General features: G+C 39.1%; 1 protein-coding gene across 1 annotated transcript; it reads right to left on the minus strand.

Moving 5' to 3' along the window:
* Window positions 1-5190: 5190 nt before the first annotated feature.
* cebpe.L (CCAAT enhancer binding protein epsilon L homeolog) lies at window positions 5191-15395 on the minus strand. The gene is made up of 3 exons (XM_018259384.2): window positions 15104-15395; window positions 8967-9518; window positions 5191-6200 (listed from the first exon to the last, which is right to left on the minus strand). Exons 2-3 carry the CDS (start codon window positions 9411-9413, stop codon window positions 5886-5888), a joined length of 762 nt encoding a protein of 253 aa, XP_018114873.1. The 5' UTR covers window positions 9414-9518; window positions 15104-15395; the 3' UTR covers window positions 5191-5885.
* Window positions 15396-21294: the final 5899 nt, after the last annotated feature.

Below are 21294 nucleotides of genomic sequence, written 5' to 3' on the forward strand. Positions count from 1 at the left end.
TGCCTAAAAACTGCAGGCCACTTCTGAAACAATGGGCTCATTCTGATTATGGAAAATTATTATTGGTATAGCAGCAGTGTTAAGTCACTTAATCTTGGGACAGTGACATTTTCTACATCAGTCTCTTATGTAAATTGGGGGGTAATGACTACACAGGATTAATCCACTGTTGTGAAGGATGGTTAAAACCATCTTGGCAATCATAAACAACCATAAAACTGGGTAAATGGTAATGTCACATGTAATTTCTTAAGGGTCCAGTAAAGTCTAGAAAATTACCAGTGAACCCTTCCCATTACAGGCAATAAAAATGTAAATATGGACAACTGTCAGCATTTGTAGGCCTTCTTAGGATAAGTGTTGGTGAAGCACCACGAGAGACTACACCCAAATGGCAGAGACAAGGAGAGATTTTTATGCTGAATTGTACAGGGAGATACAGTACCTATGCTGACATAGTGTCATGGTATCTCTATATGCAGACAATTAGATAATTTAGGGAGTTGTTCCTGGTACAGCTATGGTATCTGAGAAGTATTAGTGGCTGTATTTGATTAGTCATGTTGCTAAAGGCATCACACCCCTCCCTTAGGTCACTAGGCCATGTGTCTTTATAGCTTCTTACAAGGGTATTATAGCTTGATAGTATAGCTAGGAGAGCTCTATTAGACCATGTAAATTTGGGGGAAAATACAGGGATAATTACTTAAACATTTAAAGGAGAAGGAAAGCTACAGAGGCATTTTATTGCCAATAGATTAGCTGCAATAGTGCAAGCTAGAATGCTATATTTATTCTGTAGAATGTTTTACCATACCTGAGTAAAAAGCTCTAGAAACTCTCTGTTTGTTTAGGATAGGAGCTGCAGTATTAATGTGGTGTGACATCAATTCCTGCCTGAGTCTCTCCCTGCTCTGGGCTCAGATTACAGTAGAGAAGGGAGGGGCAGGGGGAAGAGGAGCAAACTGAGCATGCTCTTGCCCAGGGCAATGAGGTTTAAGCTGAAGGCAGGAAATCTGATACAGAAGCCCATGTGTACACAATAGAAGGAAAGAAATGCAGTGTTTCTTTTGACAGGGGACTCAGAGCAACATTACTTTGGGGGTTTACTGGTATATTTAGATGGACCTTTCTGATAAGGCTTAATTAGTTTTAACCTTTCCTTCTCCTTTAAGGCTTTATGTAATATAAGGTGCAAAGTTTGCTACAGGTCTTATCAACTATAGTCCTATAGCAACCAATCAGCAGGTAGCCTTTCCTGGTCACCTGTTAAACATCTTTTTGGTTGCTATGGGTTACTGCTCCTGGGCAAACATTGTGCCTTTTATTACATATGGCGGTTGGTTCTAAAATAATCCATAAAATACAAGTACAGAAGGAATATCTATATCTTTTGCATTATACTTGACCTTTAAGTTCTCAGTCAGATACACGAAATGGAGTGGGACTTGATTTTATTCGGTCTCCAATATTTGTGTGCCTGGGATTCATTAACATCATCACTGAAGAATAAGAATAATTGCAATATAGGCACTTTCGGATAATGGAAATGTGTCCAACTGAAGACGTATGGGATAGATGTGACCCTCCAATAAATTTTTAGGAACCCAAGCCTGCTCGTGGGCTGGAAACAATTGTATAACATCATAACTTTATTACAATCTGGCCATCATACAGTATATGTGGTATATTAAATACGCTGCCTACTGCATGCAAATAGTTAGAGAAGTGTACAAACATGTCTTGTAAAGTCAGCATAAGAATAAGTGTGGATTGGGTTATATCACAGCTCGCAGGGAATCGAAGTAACAAAGCCTTGAGTAGAGCAATCGATCTTTCAGCTGACAAATACCAACCCACATGCGGTACATTTGATAAGGTAACTTAAAGAGAAATGAGATTATTATCTATGTTAGACCCAACAACTGTTTATGAAGACCAACCACTATCAAGATTTAAGACAAAGCAATATGGTCTTTGAAGATAAACATGAAAAAATCTGTAAATTGTGTTGCAATGGAGATCACAACACTTATGTCTGCACACTTTTATAAATTCACCAAGCATGCTCATAGCACAAAAAGATCAGGATACACACACGTGAAAGGACACATGCATTCCTACCTTGTCTTCAGTTTGACATTTGAATGACTACATTAAAGATTCTTGAAGCTTTCATTTTGTCAATGTATAAACTCTAAATTCTGACTTTCTTTCTAGTTAAACGAGAACCAACTTTAAAATGTGTATGGCATGGTTTCTGAGCTGCCAATGCACCAATAATATGATTTATTAGCCTTGTATTTTATCATTTATATTCTACACATTCAGTATATTGTGCACTGGTCCCTTTATGTCAAGTAACTGACAGCAGCACAGAGAATGTGCAGTGAATCAGCAGAAAAGAAGATGGAGAGCTGCAGGGGCCTTTGGAGGATTGGGGTTTCCTTGAGCTGGTACAGAACATCAAAACATAATGTACAGCATTTCTGCCCTAAGCTTTAGTTATCCTTTAACAACCTGCTGGTCAACTTTCATGTCTTCTAATAAAAGATAAAACTGCCCATTTAGATGACAAATTAGGAAAAGCTTCCTTAAAAAAAAAGGTGGCCGCATACAGTGCCATGTTGTGATTTGCCTTTTTAAAACTTAATTGGTTAGCCAATTCCATTTATACCACTAAGACTGTAAGCTCTATGGGGTAGGGACCTCCTTACTTTCTCTTTTAACACTTATGACATAATTGTATTTTGTATTTATTTATATTTTATTATTGTATTGAGCGCATCAGTTCTATTATTGTATTGTGCAATTGTTGTATTGTCAATTATTGTATTGTATTAGTGTATTATTATCAATTATTGTATTGTATGATTGTATTATTATCATTTATTGTATTGTACAGAGCTGAGTGCACCTGCAGCACCATATGAATAAAAATATACATAATATTTATGAGTGATTATCCCCTTATCCTGTCACCGTTGTCAAAGGTATTACCCTGTGCTGCCTTTAGAAATCTAAACCTAATGGCTTATGCCTGAATCCTTTGGATGGATACCACTTTTATTGAGCATATTTCTCACAACAGACAAATAGGAAGTTGAAATGACGTGTGTGGCTGAATGGAGGAGAGTGGAAGATGATGGGGTAAATATGATATATGGTTGGGAGCAGCAGTAAAAATAGATTCAGTATTATATACTGTAGTTGACACACAGTTTAGGTTTGTACATTGGTGCATAATAGACTTCAGTAACTGTAGCTCAACACCATTAGATCGTGTCTCTCCTGCCCATATCTTCCCTGCCATATAATAGTGATGCTAGAATTAACTCACACGTGTCCTCCGGCTGATGTCATCACTGAAAAAAGAATATTAATTTAAAATATGCTTTTAAATTAATCATTTTTATAATACTTACATATACTAGTACTGTATACTGCTCGATAAGGTTAAATAGGGCAATATAATAAAAGTTGCAAACTTTGCACTTGTAACTACAACAATCAGATGTGTGCTTTCAGACAGGTGACCAGTAAAAGGTGCTATGGTTACTATGGGTTACTAGACCCGGTGCAAACTTTTATACACATTACCCATATCTTGTGCAAAATAAAATGCAAAACTCCCATAGAAAGTGAAGTTGAATGTATTAAATAGTAACAAACAAGATATCTGCAGAGATAATATAGACACAACTACAGGCTTGCGCAACAAAACACAGTGAGCATTTCACATTATAAAGAATATATACTGTAATTCCGCATCACGCACACCCCACCTATTTTACCCCCCATCTTCCTGTTCCCCTAACCACTCCATTCCCCTTTTCTCCCTCCAACAGGATGATGGGGCAAGTCTGTGGTCACAATTAGCTGTGAAAAAGGTTTTGTAACAAGAACATCCCCTTCGTGTTTTGCAGAAAACTAGAGAATAGGGAGTAATAGTGAGGAGGGAAAACAATTAAATGAGAGAGAAATTAGAAAAACAGCAAAAGGCAAATTAGGACATGTTAATTGCATGAGTATCATACACCGGGGAGAGCACAGGGAGTTGCACCAGGTCTTGTAACCCTAAGGCAGATGGAACAGTGAGCAAGAGGAGCTATTGAGATGAAATGGGGAGAGGAGAGAGAACTGCACACTGGGTACTTAGATATGGCTGTTTCACTTCTTGTTGTGACTGTTTATGTGGCTATGTCTAGACAAATATCAATATATATATATATATATATATATATATATACACAAAATAGTGTAGCAATGCACTCCAAAAATAGCATTAATTGAGCAGGTATAGGAGCACTCATAGGACCTAAATAAAATGATCTACTTCTATGTTTTATACGATTATTTTTAGATATCCTAAGGAGATTCCTTGACTCTTATCCCCTGTTCTTATCAAACCAAGTAAGAATATAGCGCTAAACAGAAAGGTGAAATGCAGCTGTTTATATTAATGCATATGAGCAGCTGGACATTGCTGTACACTTTGTGTATTAGCCATTATTTCTTTAATTGAACACCCAAGCATACAGTATATTTTAATCATGAAAACAGATAAAACTGACTAATATGTGGGAACAGTTCCAGGAAGTGGAGTGGGTGGAACAAGGAGTCTCGCAATTCTATATGATGTCATTAATATTCTACATCATTCAGAGCCGTTATTCAGAACTTGTATATACAGTGGCTCCTGGTGTTTGTCACAGTATGAGTGACATTTGGGTGAACATATTTTCATGCCCTGCACACATATGGATAATGTTGGGCTTGCATTCTAAAGGCAATAAAACTCGAAGGGGCATAGGGAAGTGTGAGTTTTCTCCTCGTCTAACACCTCAATTCGTTAAGTGTATTTTCACATCTCAGATTTTATATTTACTAAAAACCGATAATACACTGTTGTGAAATGTGCTGAATTTTTAACTCTACAGATGTACAGGTATGGAATCTGTTATCTGGAAACCTGTTATCCAGAAAGATCTGAATTACAGGAAGGCCATCTCATAGACTCCATTATAAGCAAATAATTCTAATTTTTGAAAATTATTTTCTTTTTCTCTGTAATAATAAAAGAGTACTTTGTAATTGATCCTAACTAAGATATCATTAATCCTTACTGGAGGCAGAGCAATCCTATTGGGGTTATGTAATGTTGAAATTATGTTTTAGTTGATATAACATATGGAGGCCCAAATTACAGAAATATCCCTTATTCGAAAACCTTTAGGTCCCGAGCATACTGGATAATAGGTTTCATATCTGTAGTAGGATTACAACTCCTGGAAGAGCTATCTTCAGTAAGGAGCTAATGGTGGCAGCTGCCCTGGGCCCTGTATATAGTTGGGCCTCTGTGAAGCGGCAGTAGGTAGGAAAAGTGGAACACCGCAGGTATGATGGGAAATACGGCAACTGCAGGGGAAAGAAATGGACAGCAAAAATGTATATCTGTTTTGTCTAATCGGGGGCCATTCAGTGGTTGTTAAAGTACAAATCCCAACACCTAAAATCAGTCATTTGCTGTCAGTGGATACTGGAAGTTGTAGTTGAACAACATCTGAAGGTAGAAGCAGAGGCAGGCCAAGCCAACCAGATGCCCTAGTGATTACCAGTGGGGGCAGTGGGAGTAAAAGAGTCTAGACTAGAATTAGGCAGTAAACTCTTCAAAAAGTATGTGCCCAGTGCCCTCCATTGTTGAGCCCAATGCAGGTGCCTCTTCTGTCTACCCCTAGTTCCAACTCTGGGGACATGTGTTGAAAGGTTCAGATTTATAAAAATAAGTGGGCTCTAGAAAACCACTGTGGGGAGATCTTATACTTGAAAAACTCACAAAAACAAGCCTAATAATACTCTGGGGTCCACTGCACTCCTTGGGGTTATCAGCTACACCCTCCTGGTCCTTTGCTCATAGCTGCTGCCTCAGGAATCTGTCTAAAGACACCCCTCAAAGCATCCAGCTCCTGAGTCAACTGCTGGACACGGTTTCGGAGTTTCTCATTTTCTGCCATGTATCCCAGTGCACGTTGCTGAGTCTCCAGGTTTCGACGTTTGGCTTTGTCTCGGCTCTTTCGCACTGCAATATTGTTTCTCTCCCGGCGTACGCGGTATTCCAGACTGTCTTTACTTAAACCCTTCTTACCCTTTGATGCAGTATCTTTTAAAGGTGAGCCAGATAACATCCCTGAGATAGACCCCTGGAGAGTGAAACAAATTTGCATGAGAGGTTGGAGTGGAGAAAGTAATAAGGGTGAACAAAGCTTCTGCAAATTGAGTTTTTACCAAGGAAAAGAAATGGCAGGCACTACAGGACAGGCAAAAAAACTGCAGACTTTGTTAGGCAAAAATAGTCAAAGTCTTTGTCTATTTTTGTCAGGCTTTGTCTATTTTTGCCTAATAAAGTATGATACCTCAACCTTCAGTTGTAAATCCGGGGCCCAAAAATCTGCTCGAATCTTTATATCCTCGGGGTTTAAATCGTGATTATGACCTGTTTTTGTTTCTATAGATATATGTATATGATAATGCTCTGTACCTATGTATATGCAAATTCTGAGGTCATTTCCTGTTTGCTGCCTATATAATGTGATACCTGTGAGATGCTGAGAGATTTTTTCTGGCTTGACAAAGGGCACATGTGTTGTCCGAAACGTTGCCTTGAGTGATGTTCTGATCTTTTAATACATCTTTTTGCAATTGACGAGTGCTGCTTCTTCTTTACATACTCTATTTCATGTGGGGATGTGACGGCGTCTCCTATTGGAGCGAGCACCGATTAACACAGCAAGTATTTTTCTAAGAGTGCTGGGGCACCCATTGTATATTTTATATATATATATATATATATATATATATATATATATATATATATATATATATATATATATATATATATATAAATAAATAAAAAAAAAAATGTGAATTTTTTTAAACTCACAACTAGAATGGGATGTTATTTATGAAAAAACTCGAAACGTCTAATATTCAATCAAATATAAACAACCCAAAGATTCGAATTCGAAGCGAGTTTTCCTCCAAAAAGACCCCCTGAATGTCAGGAAGGCAAATACCATATTCAAATGGTCCATCAGACCTCTGCTATTGACTTGTAAATGAACTCGGCAGGTTTTAGGTAGCAAATATTTGAAATAGGGTTAAATGTGATAAAGCTGTGATAAATCTCCAAAAAAACATTCGAAAATTCTAATTCACGATTCAAACCTTAATAAATCTTCCCCCAAGAGCTTAACTGATTTAGGAATAGTCAAGGCAGCCCTGGTGGCACTCTTTGCATTGACCATCAATGTGATTAATACTATACAAATAAGTGAGGAACAGCAAAAGATAGAATTCTTTCCATTCATTGGCTGATGTAACCTAATTTTTATGTATAACCCTGATTTGTCAGTGAGCACAGACAGTCATATGAACTTGCACAGAAGCACTTGAAGCCAGTGCTGACCTGAACAATTATTGGGCAACTGCTGTTGAACTCTGAATAAGGGATTAGTGACCCCTCTTCCATCAGGACAACAATGAACCTGAAATTGAGATAAGTGCTTACTTAATAGGCTAATTTAAACAGAGGGAGCAGTTTCTTTTGCCAAACAGTAGGTGAAGCATGGAAAGCAGATATACATACCATATAGGGTCAGGGCACACAGGCAGATTCAGGGATACTAGTCGCCCGGCGACAAATCTCCACTTCTTCAGGGCGATAACTGCCTTTCTCTGTCTTCTGCCAGCTATATTGAAAATCGCCGGCGGGAAGGCAATTGGAGTGATTTGTTTTTCGAAGTCGCCCAAAGTTTCCTCGTGAGGCAACTTCGGGCGACTTCGGAAAAATAATTGCTCCAAGTGCCAAGGGCTAAAATGCAAATCACAAATTCACCTTGCAAAGGCAGAGGAAGCCAGATCTGGGAGATTAGTCGCCCCAAACAAGAGGAGATTTGTCGCTGGGCAACTAATCTCCCTGAATTTGCCTGTGTGCCCTGACCTAAAGACCTATTTTGCATCCAGTTTATAAAAAAAAAAAAAACATATAGGGAATAAGGGCAAATAAGGGCAAAGTCAGACCAGGTGGTTCCAAAAGTTTGCAAGAACAAGTGCTAAAGAACTATGAAAAGTGTCTGTGAGTGCAAGAACAGGGGTAAGCAGAGGCCAGTAATCAACCCCATCCCTGTTTGGAAGTAGCCTTAAGACAATGCGTGTTATGTGATCACTGACTAAAGCTCTAACAAAGGAGGGTAAAATGGTCATGGACATCAACTGGTTCCGTGAATACAGAAGAAGAGTAAAGCAAACTGGATGCTGCTACTGTGGAGAATAAGATATATGGATGGTCTGTGGTAGACTTTACATTTCCTTTAAAGGGGATCTATTGCAAAAATGAATTTAAGCTACATCATACTGAAATGTGAAACGTTTTAAATATAATCAATCAAAAATTCTGTACGTTTTCTGAAATAATAAAGTTTATCTTCGCAATGCTCTCATTCAGCATCTGGTCCTCTTCATTCTGTATTCATGCAAGAATTGGGTGTGAGATTTTCACTGACAGATAGAGCCAATATATTTTTGGGGTGGGGGGCTCCTTTTCTTAGCAGATGTGTTAGAGCTAACTCAAATAACTGATTCCAGTACAAACAAAATCTAACAAAACAACTGACTTTCGCGAACATCGTTCATGTAGAGAAGTTCTAATACTTCTTCTAGGAAAAAGGAGCCCCCTAAAAGATATATTGGATTTAACAGGCTTCTCACTCATGTGCGAAGAGAGAATGAAGAGAAACAAATGCCAAAAGGGCTATGAGTATATCAAAGTTATTTTCAGATCAAAATAACCTAAGACGACTGGATAAAGAGTACCAACCACAAGTGAAAAGAGACAGACACAGATAAAGAGGGTGCAGATATAAGTTTTGAACTGGGTAGAGTAATAACAGAGTGCTTAACTTTCTTACCTTGAGAACTCGCAGGGCCGGATGTACATTCTCCAGAGGAGAGGTCAGGTGCATTGCTGTCTGTGCGCACTGTGCCACCTGATACTGCAGAGTGTTACACACACCCCTGTGGATGCCACGGGTCTCTTCCTTTACAATTACCCCCCCAGATTCATAACCCCCCATTCTGCGCTCGGGAGCATTGCTTGGGGCATATCCATATAGGGCAGCAGAGGGCAGTCCTTCTGGAGGGATATAAGGATATGTGCCTTTAAGCCGTTCCTGTTTAAGAGGAAACAGATCAGACAGAATTTCTTCTCCTGTGTCCATGTAAGATGACAAATCCACAGATGTTTCAGGGTCACAGAGATTGCCCCCCACGAGTTCTGAGTGGGGCCCACTTAAACGGGCTGTATATGCTGAACTTTGACCCCTCTTCTCATACTCATAATAACTACTGTGGGACATTCTAGATTCTCTGTCACGTCTCCTGAGCAATCACTTCCCTAAATTGATCTTGGCTTTAGATTGCTTCCTGGATGCAGGATTCACATTGATGGCAAGAATAATTAGCTATAAGAAAAAAAAAATCAAGTTACCTACAGGATGAAATTAATTAAATTAGGATGAAGCAATTACTACTTTGTCAGAATGACATTCCAAACAGATTTTCCAAATTACATATCCCATGGCACAACACTGAGATCCTGTATTGTATTGGTAACATTGGCTAAATAACACATTTAAAGAATTGTATGGTTGTGAAAACCTATGGGCAAGATTCAATTTGAGGAGATAAAACTTTTCTCCTTAGTTCCAGTTTTCCCCCATAGTTTTCATGTGATATATGCTGAGATACTTTTTTCTCAAGGAACTGCATCTGTGGGACAATCTGGACTTGACTAAGGAGATAATCTGACCCGTTGTGTTCTCTTATGTGATTTATAACATTAAGAAATGATGGCAAAATAAAATCTTTTTAAAAGTATATATTTAACTTTTTTAAACATCAACGGGAAAGTGATACAGCACCTTAACATGTGAAAACAGATTATAACTGCTGCATAAAGCATAACAATGGCAATAGCAAATGGTAAATTGTGTTACAACAGCAGAAAGTTATTGCTGGTCAGAGTGGAGTGTTGGCTGACGTAGGACATTACCCATCAGCAATTCCTGGGTGCGCATCCTACCATGGGGCCCATATTTTATAATTTTGTGTTGGACATCTATGTGCCTCGTAAATCAGCCTTATGGAAGATGGAAGCTTCGATTTGATTGAGTTAGCAAACTGTTTAATTGAGGGGTTGCCCTACCCCATCCAATTTAAGATTATCAGTGTTTTAGCATAAAAGAGAGCTACTCTGATCAGAGAACTCATTGTATTCAGTGGAACTATTTCCTCTATTAGGCCCAATAGGCATACTTCAGGTTTGCATACGTTGGGAAATTCCAAGGTCTCCTCTAGGTACCTGATCACCTTTACCCAAAAACAATTAATCGGGGGGCACTCCCATGTCATGTGGATTAAAGAGGCATCAGTAGTTTGACACCTAGGGCATTTAGCATCTGGGTTCCTGCCCATTTTCTGGAGGAGCATGGGGGTAATGTATAATTGGTGTGTAAATTCATATTGCATGAGCCTGTCCCTTAATGAGATCAAGACTCTGTATAAGGAGTCTTTGGCTTTACCCCTTTGCCTCATTTAAGCAATGCACTTCCATTTGTCAAAGGATTTCAGGAAAGGTGAGGGCACAGAAAAAAGTAATGTGTGATACACTCTCAAAATTTGTAAGAATTAGTTTAATCGAAAAGGTGGTATATATTATGTTCTAGGGAGAGAAATTGGGCCTCTCTTTTTTGAGTAGTATGTGAGTAGGAAATTTCCCCTCCTTGGTTAGGACATTACCAAATTATTTTAGGCCCTTTATGGCCCAGTAATGGAAGTCCTGGAGATTGTACAGATGGGGAAGGTGAGAATTCATCCAGAGCAGAAGAAAGGGAGAGATAATAGGAGGGGGCAGCCCGGACAGGTTGCAGGCTGCCCTCCAGGCACCAATACATTTTTACTGGCAAACTTCTGATCATTTATTATACTACCCATTTATAAATATTTCTGTATAAATTAAGTCAGTTAAGGCAAAACACATAGATCTGAAGGACATCTCATTTAAAATGCTTGTTTTTATTTGTTGTTGGTTCATATTAAATGTACTTTAAATATACGCCATGTCTTACACAGGCAGTTAATTTTTTGTCTAAGCAGTAATATATTATACAAATATTATACAGTCTTGCCAAATGCATGGATGGCTGAGCTGCACAAGCTGAAGATTCAATGCACTTACCATATCATATATTTTATCAAAGAAACACTGCTCTATAAGTATTTGCTATGCTTGGTCCAGGGAGGTCTAAGGGAAGATGATACATAGCTTAGTGTACGCAATGTAACTGCACACTGGATGGGTCCCAACCTTTGTCCCCCAACCATACAACATATAAAGAGATAAAGAGGTGTATATTAAATATGAATGACCACAAACCACAGCCTAAGTTTGGTGAGGAAATTTGATTATAAGCTCCACTATGGCAGGGGCTAACATAACATTTTGGACATTTTATGTAAAATTCTGTGTAATATGTTTGCAATAGATAGATAGATAAATGATAGATTATAGATAGATAGATAGATAGATAGATAGATGATAGATAGATAGATAGATAGATAGATAGATAGATAGATAGATAGATAGATAGATAGATAGATAGTATAATAACCAGTATAGAGGCATACTGGAGAAATTCTATCAGAAAATATGTGGTCATTTTCAGGATGTTGGTAAAAACTAATTCATTTGGTCTTGTCATTTCCTAGGTATCTTATCTTTGCAGATGAAAGCCTTGTGATAGGGAAGTTAAAAGTTCAAAGGAATAAGACTTCCTTCAGTCTAACAGAAAATCTTTATACCTTTGCATGTCATGCTTCTTTACCAAGTTTAATGTTTCCTTATCAATAAATATACATGTGATTAACCTTTCCAATCAGTTTATTAGCACTTCTATTTATCTACCTATCTGTTTACTTCTCCTTGACATTTGCAGTTTATTTGATGGCAGATAAATGTTAATTAACCCTATCCAGAAATGTTGTTTTCCTTAATTTGGAGAGTTGACATACATTTTCGAGTCATGTCTCCTCCTTCATTCTTATCAGGATTGGAAAAGATTTGAAAAGAGTCAATGAACTTATAAATGTACCCACATCCAGCAAAAAAAAAAAAAATACAGTTTTGGTTATGACAAAGTTAGGAGCTGGTTGGAGGTTCTTTGATGGCTGTTTTTGCAGCATTACAGATACCAGGATGTAAGATAAGAGTGTTATACCTGTAGTCTTTGTGAGTCAGATTTAAAGGTGTGAATACAATAGTATGGTGCAATTCCCTTTGAATGACCATATGGTGTTTGGTTGTTTTTGGGCAGTGATCCCCAACCAGTAGCTCGTGAGCAACATGTTGCTCTCCAACTCCTTGGATGTTGCTCCCAGTGGCCTCAAAGTAGGAGGTTTTTTTTTAATTCCAGGCTTGGGGCAAGTTTTGGTTTCATAAAAACCAGGTGTACTGCCAAACAGAGTCTCAATGTAGGTTGACAATCCACATAGGGGCTACTAAATGGCCAATCACAGCCCTTATTTGGCACCCTAAGAACATTTTTCATGCTTGTGTTGCTCCCCAACTCCTTTTACTTCTGAATGTTGCTCACGGGTTCAAAAGGTTGGGGATCCCTGTTTTTGGGTGTCCTTGACACAAAAATCATTTGTGTGACCATCAATCAATTTCTCAGTGGCTAAGAGCTGTGGCACATTTGCCATTTTGATCTACACTGTGTTCTTATTGATGCTTCAGGAAATGTAATTTGAATCAGCTCTTTCATTAGACTACTCATATATATATATTTATATTTATATATATATATATATATATATATATATATATATATATATATATATATATATTTCTTCTGTATAAATTAAACCAGTTAAGGCAAAACACAGATCTGAAGGACATCTAAAATGCTTGTTTTTATTTGTTGTTGGTTCATATTAAATGTATTTTAAATGTACGCCATGTCTTGCACAGGCAGTTAATTTTCGGTCTAGATCTAAGCAGTTAGATATTATAGAAATAAGTTACAGTCTTGCCAAACACATGGATGGCCGAGCTCATCAAGCTGAAGATTCAATGCACTTAAAATGTCATATTCATCTATGATTCTTTGTCAAAGAAACACTGCTCTATAAGTTTTTGCAATGTTTGATCCAGGGAGGACTAAGGGAAGATGATATATAGCTTACTGTACACAATGTACACTGGATGGGGTCCCACCTTTGTCCCCAACCATACAACATATAGAGAGATAAAGGGTTGTACATTAAAAACTAGGGATGCACCGAATTCAGCATTCTGCCTGGCCGAACCAAATCCGAATCCTAAGTTGCATATACAAATTAGGAGCGGGGAGGGAAGTAGCATGACTTTTTGTCACAAAACAAGGAAGTAAAATATGTTTTTAACTTCCCACCCCTAATTTGCATATACAAATTAGGATTCGGCCGAATCTTTCATGAAGGATTCTGGGGTTTGGCCGAATCCAAAATAGTGGATTCGGTGCATCCCTACTAAAAACAATATACCTTTATATGAAAGACTACAAACCACAGCCTAAGTTTGGTAAGGAAATTTGAAATTCATTTGTATCAGTGAACCAATAACCCAAAACACATTATAAGTACTGGAAAAGAAAATGTCCAGTGCACTATAAATTATAGGGTCTTTGATTTTGGTGTGTTTCAGTTGGTCAGATTTTGTTGGTTATCAGAATCAGATGGCTCCACTCCATTTCTCTAGATGGCACACACAAATTAAATGAACAAAAATCAGACATGGCTGAAACATCCTGTAGTTTTTGGCCCAATCCAAGGGAAGTTATAAAGATACACTGATTTCATTAAATGCATATTGCATATGCATTAAAAGAAATATATCTAAAAAAGAGAAGGAATAGCACACACGTTCATCCTTTCATGAACGTTCATCACAACTGGTCAGTAAATTAAACAATATTACATATACATTAAAGTTGAAGTATAGCCCATTGTTCACCATGAGTTCCGTTAGTAGGGCTTATGGTGAAAATACTTTTTGACTGTTTATTTAGTCTTGAAATATCAGTTTTTTTATTTCTAGAGCTAAATGGGGCAAACAGGGAAATGGAAGCTGAGTAGCACGTTTGGTCCTTGCGATGCAGATAATAAGATCACCAGTGCACAACCCTTTCCCTTTACCCCTTTGTTGTGACTTTTGTTTTACGGTTTACGGTCGGTTTTCATTATACAGGGGGATTATCTACTATCTCCCTGCACTGGTAATGTAATTATCTGCATTGCAAGGACCAAACATGGAGTACCTGCAATTTCCCTCTTTACCTATTTAGCACTAGAAATAACAAAAAACATAGGTTTTATTTGTGATTTAAATGCTAGGCAAAAATATGATTAGCTCAAGCCTAATTTACTGAAGTAACATTGAACAAGGGGGTATTACTGCCCCTTTAAATCAAGTACACACCAGTCATTTTCTATAGCTGAGCACATACCTCAGATTTATAATGAGATACGGTTTAGAAATGAATATAACATTAAGGGAACCCGGACTTTTAACATCAGAACTGATATAATCAGATTATTATTCAGCCTTATTTAAAAGGTCATAGAAACAAGACCTGTTTTTAGGGTTATTTTTGTGAAAAAGAAAATCCATGTTTCCAAAAGTCAAATTTTACATATGATCATGTTTCTAAATGAAATGAAGCAAACCTAATAATCGTTGGCAGTTATAGAATAAATCTTGTTTATGTTTCTCTAGTATAAATGATGGCCATGGTGGTCCAACAGTGGAAAAAGAGCGAATGTCATTCTGCACACAGGTCATTTCTGCTTAGTTGGTGAGTGTTTCCAACAAAATTAGATACACTACTGAGGTGTAAATTCCAGCCACGTCAGTCATTTTTCTATAGCTGAACGCTTACCATGTATTTATAAACAGATATGTTTTAAGTTGCCCTTAAAAAAGCCAATAAAACAAATGGGAGGGTATTACCTGTTTAAAATGATGCTTCCCCACTTGCGCACTCTTTTTCACAAGTCTTTGCAGCGATGAAGAGGTCTATCACACCTTGTGTCTTACTCCTGACGGTCACAATTATACACCTGTCGATCAATGCCACTCTGAGCTCAAAATGTAAAGGGAGGGGGGTCACCCTCTGTGGCACTGTATGTCCCCTCCCCGTGGCTCACAGATTCTGCTCCCCCTCCACCTCTGATGTGCTCTTCAGGAAGACAACAGATTTCCCAATTGGGCTGGTGCAATCTGAACAGTGCTATCAGTTTATCAGCTCCCACCACCCGGCCCCCAGAGCACCCAGTAACGGTTCACACATATGGTGACTATAAGCAATTTATACATATTAACCCATTCCTTTGCAGGGAGCAGGGGAAGAGTATGAGGTGCCGCTAATTTACTCTTGCTTTCTTACACACGATTAAGGAGTTCATTTCCATTAACTAACACAATTGTGCAAGTGCACATTACAAAGTTACTTTTTATCACTTCTTTTCTATCGTAGTCCATGCAATAAACTTATGACGTGTGCCTATACAGCAGCAAAAGACTTCAACAGCTCCATTTAGACCCCACAATAGGATGATCCACCATTAGAAACTTTTGAAGGAATTGTCTTAAAGGGAAACTATACCTGTGCAAATATTGCATGAAATAACCCATATGTCAAACACTGCTTCATCTAAATAAACCTCTTTCATTAAAATATAATTTTCAGTGCCACTGGATAATCCTCAATGGAAAAACTGACATTTTAAGTACTAAGGGACTTCCCCTGGCTTATCCAATTCACTGTGCTTCCACACAAACCAATAACACACGTACATGCTAGGTTACATCAGCCAATGAATGGGCAGATCTCTGTTTTTTAATCCCACACACACATTTCCTATTTATAGTTTGAGCTGCATTATTTCCTGTCAGGTGATCTCTAATGGCGCACATAAACTGTCACAAAATGGAGGTTCAAGGTAAAAGATGTAAAAGGGCAATATTGCTATTGAAAGCAGTGTATGTCTATGCCTTTCTCTTCTTTACCCTGATGGCTCAGACTGCTGATACAATGTTAGGGTGGTGATTCGGGGGAGATTAGTCGCCCAGTAGAAGACTAGTAGAGTGGAGATATTAATATGCCAAAGTGATCATTTTCACCTTTAATCACTTTCAAGTCAGAATTGGAGGCATTTTCTCAGTGGTGATAATAAGATCATTAGAGAGAATTAGCCGAAAATCAGCCTGGGTTAAACAGCTACTATTATATCATCTTTGGATAGGTGCCGTTTCAGCCATGCTGCTGAGTGAGACAGAATTGCTTGGCCTGCCCTTACTTCTACTTTATACAAATTGCCTGGTGTTTGGGGTTTTACCCAGGAAAGTATAATGTTCTGTCAACAGGTAAAACCAGAAGTTACCATCACAGTAAATCAGATATTATTATATTTGAAAGGCTACAGGGCAATTTATTATTTTAAGGAAAACTCTGCTTAATACTGCATAAAGATTGTCATATGCACATGTGCATGTATACTGGAGAGAACTGCCATGCTTCTAGCTTTTGCTAAGAAATTCTGCACAGCTTTTAAAAGCAATATATCATTTTCAAAAATTGTTTTATTGTTGTCTATGAAGCCTTGAGTTTGTTAACAGAGGAATGCTGCCTGCAACATTTGCCAATAACCTCTAGTTATGCCACAGGCAAAATTGCCCCTGCACATGTCATTGAAAGTGTAATTAAATGAGATTCTGATGTAGTTTATAAAATTATTAATAATATTTGGCTGATGGAGAAAAACATTTCCTAATGAGTTCAAGCCCTATTCATTTAACGTATTTTGAAAAATTTGATAAACTGCTGTCTATGCAGATTGATGGCAGGGACTTTAAAAAGGCATCCTTTTCGGCATGAGTTCATTGAATAAACCATAAAAAATTAGTAACACCATCGAAAGAAAGTGTTTTAAAGTAATTAAAATATAACTTAGTGTTGCCCTGCACTGGTAAAACGGGTGTGTTTGTTCAGAAACACTACTATAGTTTATAATTATATCAACAAGGTGCTGTGTAGCCATGGGGGCAGCCATTCAAGTCACAGGTTACATAGCAGATAACAGATCCAGTCTGCAGAATACCATTGTATTCTATTGCAGAGCTTATCTGTTATCTGCTATGTAACCTGTGCCTTCTCTCCTTTTCCAGCTTGAATGGCTGCCCCCACGGCTGCACAGCAGCTTGTTTATATAAACTACAGTCGTGTTTCTCAAGCAAACAGATATCTTCTACCAGTGCAGGACACAGTACATTCAGTGGCGCAACTATAGAGGAAGCAGACCCCGCAGTCGCAGGGAGGTCTGGACTGTGGGGTGGTTCGTCTATAACTAGTAAAAAAACCCTCCTCCTCAGCCACTCTCTTACCTTGCGACGAGGAAGTAAGAGAGAAAGTCGGGCAGGAGTGGGCGGAGTCAGGGCAGGCGGAGGTAGGATCTGGGCGGGCAGAGGTGGGGCAGGAGGATGGGTATTGGATTGTGCCAGGTCGCTCTGAAGATTTTTTTGCGCACACTAGTTACACCACTGATTACATTATATCTGATTTACTTTAAAACATTTTTATTTTTTGCTGTTACTGTTCCTTTAAACTAATTAGGAAATGTGTATGGTTTATGTAACTCAAAAACATCACATTCTACTGATGGGTTCAGATGAGCACAATCAAAACAAGCCACCAGCCCACTAAATGAGCTGCCACTTATCTAACTACCTGACAAAGGCTGTAGCTGGAAGGTAACCAGATAGAAGCTCCCTAACACAAGATAACAAATTTTTTTGACTGGATCAGGCAAAAGCCTTTGATCGGGTGAACCACAAGTACCTATGAGCTGTTTTGTCAAAGTACAGTATCCCGGGTAAGTTTATTAGTTGGGTAAAAGTGTTGTATGATAGGGCAAAGAGCTTCCCACAAATTAATGGCTGGTGTGGCGATGATTTTGAGGTGAGGGCAGGGGTAAGGCAGGGCTGCCCTTTAAGCCCCCTTCTGTATGTTTTTGCCTTGGATCCTTTTCTTAATGCGCTGCAGGGGTGTGGTTTGGAGGGGGTCGGCTTGCCTTGTAGTCAGTCCCTTTAATAAGTCGCCTATTCGGATGATGTGACGATAGTAGTCTCAAAGCCTGAGGAGGTGAGAGCAGTGTCTCGGTGCATCAGAAGTTACTCGGAGGCCTCAGGTTCTCTGGTCAACTATGAAAAGTCAGAAGCTCTTTGGAGTTTAGAAGGTGAGCCCAGTTTTAGGATGAGTGGGTTCCCCACAGCCCCTATGCAGGTCAAGATATTGGGCATCAAATTTGGGAGGGGTGACAATGCTAGGCAAAGCTGGGAAGAGAAGATAGATACTGGAATGGCAAATGTTCAGCAATGGAAATCATGGCGGCTGACCTATAGGGAAAGGGTGAATCTGATCAAGACGTTTCCTGTGCCAGAATCTCTCTACGCTCGGATCCATAGTCTGTTTTCCAAATGCTTTGGGGGAGCAGACTAAATCCGGTCAAAAGGGGCGTCACATTCCTACAGCGGAGAAAGGGAGGGTTAGGGATGATAAGTCCGGTGGCCTACTTTGGTGCCATATTCTTAAAGTTTAACTTTGGGAATCTGGCCCAAAGCACAGACTGACTGTGGGAGTGCTGCATCAGGAGCTGGGCATTGCCTCTAATCAAAGACTGGGTACAGGGCGGCAGGGCTAAAGAGGTCTGGGTCAGATGTGCCTATTTCCCACCACACATCTCTCAAGCATTAAAGCAGATGAGGAGATGGGCGATCAGGGCGCCAGAAATCTCTTCTTGGTCTAGGAAACAGTTGTAGGGCGCTTAAGGGGTGATATGATGACTATGTATAAATATATAAGGGGATCATATAACAATCTCTCTAATGCTTTATTTACCAGTAGGTCTTTCCAGCTGACACGAGGTCACCCATTCCGATTAGAAGAAAAGAGGTTCCGCCTAAATATTCGGAAGGGGTTTTTTACAGTGAGAGCTGCGAAGATTTGGAATTCTCTCCCTGAATCAGTTGTACAGGCTGATACATAAGATAGCTTTAAGAAGGGGTTGGATGGCTTTTTAGCAAGTAAGGGAATACAGGGTTATGGGAAATAGCTCATAGTCCAAGTTGATCCAGGGACTAGTCCGATTGCCATTTTGGAGTCAGGAAGGAATTTTTCCCCCTCTAAGGCAAATTGGAGAGGCTTCAGATGGGTTTTTTGCCTTCCTCTGGATCAACTGGCAGATAGGTAGTTAATAAACAAAAAAAAAAAAAAGGTTGAACTCGATGGACATGTGTCTTTTTTCAACCTTACTTACTATGTTACTATGTTACTATGTTACTATGTATGAGAAAATCTTGGAGACCTTTTTTGTCGTCCCTTTAGCTCTGAGGGACTGTACCAGCAGCTTAATGGAGGAGTGCATCAAGTACTTAAACTGCCCCAGACTGCCCCCCAAATTGTTTGATAATGCTTGGCTCTCCTTGCAGGGTAAACTCTTTGTTAGGGGTAACATGAAGCACCTGAATATTGACAGCAGGGAATGCCCCTGGGGGTGTGCAGTTGAGGAAACCTCAAAGCACTTTCTGGTTGATTGCCCAAGTTATATAGGCAGGTGCTGGGAGAGAGTTATATAGGCAGGTGCTGGGAGTCCTGGGAATCTATAGGAGATGTGCCAATAATTATAGTGAAAGAGCCTATGGGATAGTGAGTAAGAGACACTCGTACAATAGTGAGACCCTGTTTATTGTGTTTTCTGCTGTGCGATATCATTTATGGCTCATGCGCTGTAGGAAGTCTCTGGGAAATGAGAGTGACACCATAGATACAACTGTCAGGAAAATTCTCAGTGAAATTTTGTGAATGTGAATCTATGGGTTCATTTGGATTTTTCTTGGGCCAATTCTTTTTGTTATGATATTTCTTAAAGTGTCACTGTAATGCATGTAATATTCTTGTGACTTGTTCCGTATGAAGTCTGAATTTTAATGTAAATATGTATATTTTCTCAATAAAAAATTCCCTAACACAAGATAACAGCTGCCTGGTAGATCTAAGAACAACACTCAACAGTAAAAACCCATTTCTCACTGAGACACATTCAGTTACATTGAGAAAGAAAAACAGCAGCCTGCCAGAAAGCATTTCCCTCCTAAAGTGCAGGCACAAGTCACATGACATGGGGCAGCTGGGAAATTGACAAAATGTCTAGCCCCATGTCAAATTTCAAAATTGAATATAAAAAAATCTGTTTGCTCTTTTGAGAAATGGTTTTCAGTGCAGAATTCTGCTGAAGTAGCACTATTAACCGATTGCGTTTTGAAAAAAACATGTTTTCCGATGACAGGATCCCTTTAAGGCTTGTGACACACGGGCAGATTCGGGGAGATTTAGTCACCTGTCAACTAATCTCCTCTTCCTCTGGGCGACAATCTCCCCAAACTGCCTTCGCGTGTCTTCCCGTCCGCTATAATGAAAAGTCGCCTGCGCTAAAGCACACGCGACGCTTCGTTTTCCAAAGTCGCCTGAAGTTGCCTCATGAGGAAGCTTGTCATTATAGCTGGCGCAAGACAGGGGGAAGGGGTTCTGGGAGATAAGTCGCCCCAAAGAAGAGGCGATTAGTCGCCAGGCGACTAAATCTCCCCGAATCGCCAGGTGTGCCCTTACCCTAATACTCCACCACTTGCATCTGGGGACTTGATAAATGACCCCCAAAAGTGTCACTGTGGGTGGTGCACCACAACAAGGTGTGACCTGCGAGATATTACCCCCTACACTGGGGATTCCTAGCATCCTCTTCTTTATATGCAAGCTGTCTGAATGAGTACCATGTAACATATAAAGCCAAAGTATGGGCAAGGTCTGAGAATCACCTTCAATACTTAGTTTAGAATGAATACGGTGGATTATTTACAAGTAAATGTCACGTGAATCACAGTGACCTAGTTCAAATAGCATTAAAGAAAGAAATGTATAAGTACTAGAGATGTATAGAAAGGCACTGTGGGAAAGTTTCTGATGTAGTATAAAGATATGTTCATTATCCACAGATACAGTACAGCAATGTGCCCACCACAGAAGGATAAGAACATACCGTACACAACGTGAAATGTACAGTGCCGGCTACTGTATTAATACAGAAAGC

This window comes from Xenopus laevis, chromosome 1L (assembly GCF_017654675.1).
Source record: "Xenopus laevis strain J_2021 chromosome 1L, Xenopus_laevis_v10.1, whole genome shotgun sequence".
Taxonomy (NCBI): Eukaryota; Metazoa; Chordata; class Amphibia; order Anura; family Pipidae; genus Xenopus; species Xenopus laevis.

Bases quoted from the DNA above. Each gene is read 5' to 3' on its own strand.
- cebpe.L (XM_018259384.2), bottom strand. From the start codon at position 9,413: ATGTCCCACAGTAGTTATTATGAGTATGAGAAGAGGGGTCAAAGTTCA. The intron at 6,201-8,966 runs GTAAGAAAGTTA...TTCACTCTCCAG, and splicing joins CGGCCCTGCGAGTTCTCAAG to GGGTCTATCTCAGGGATGTT.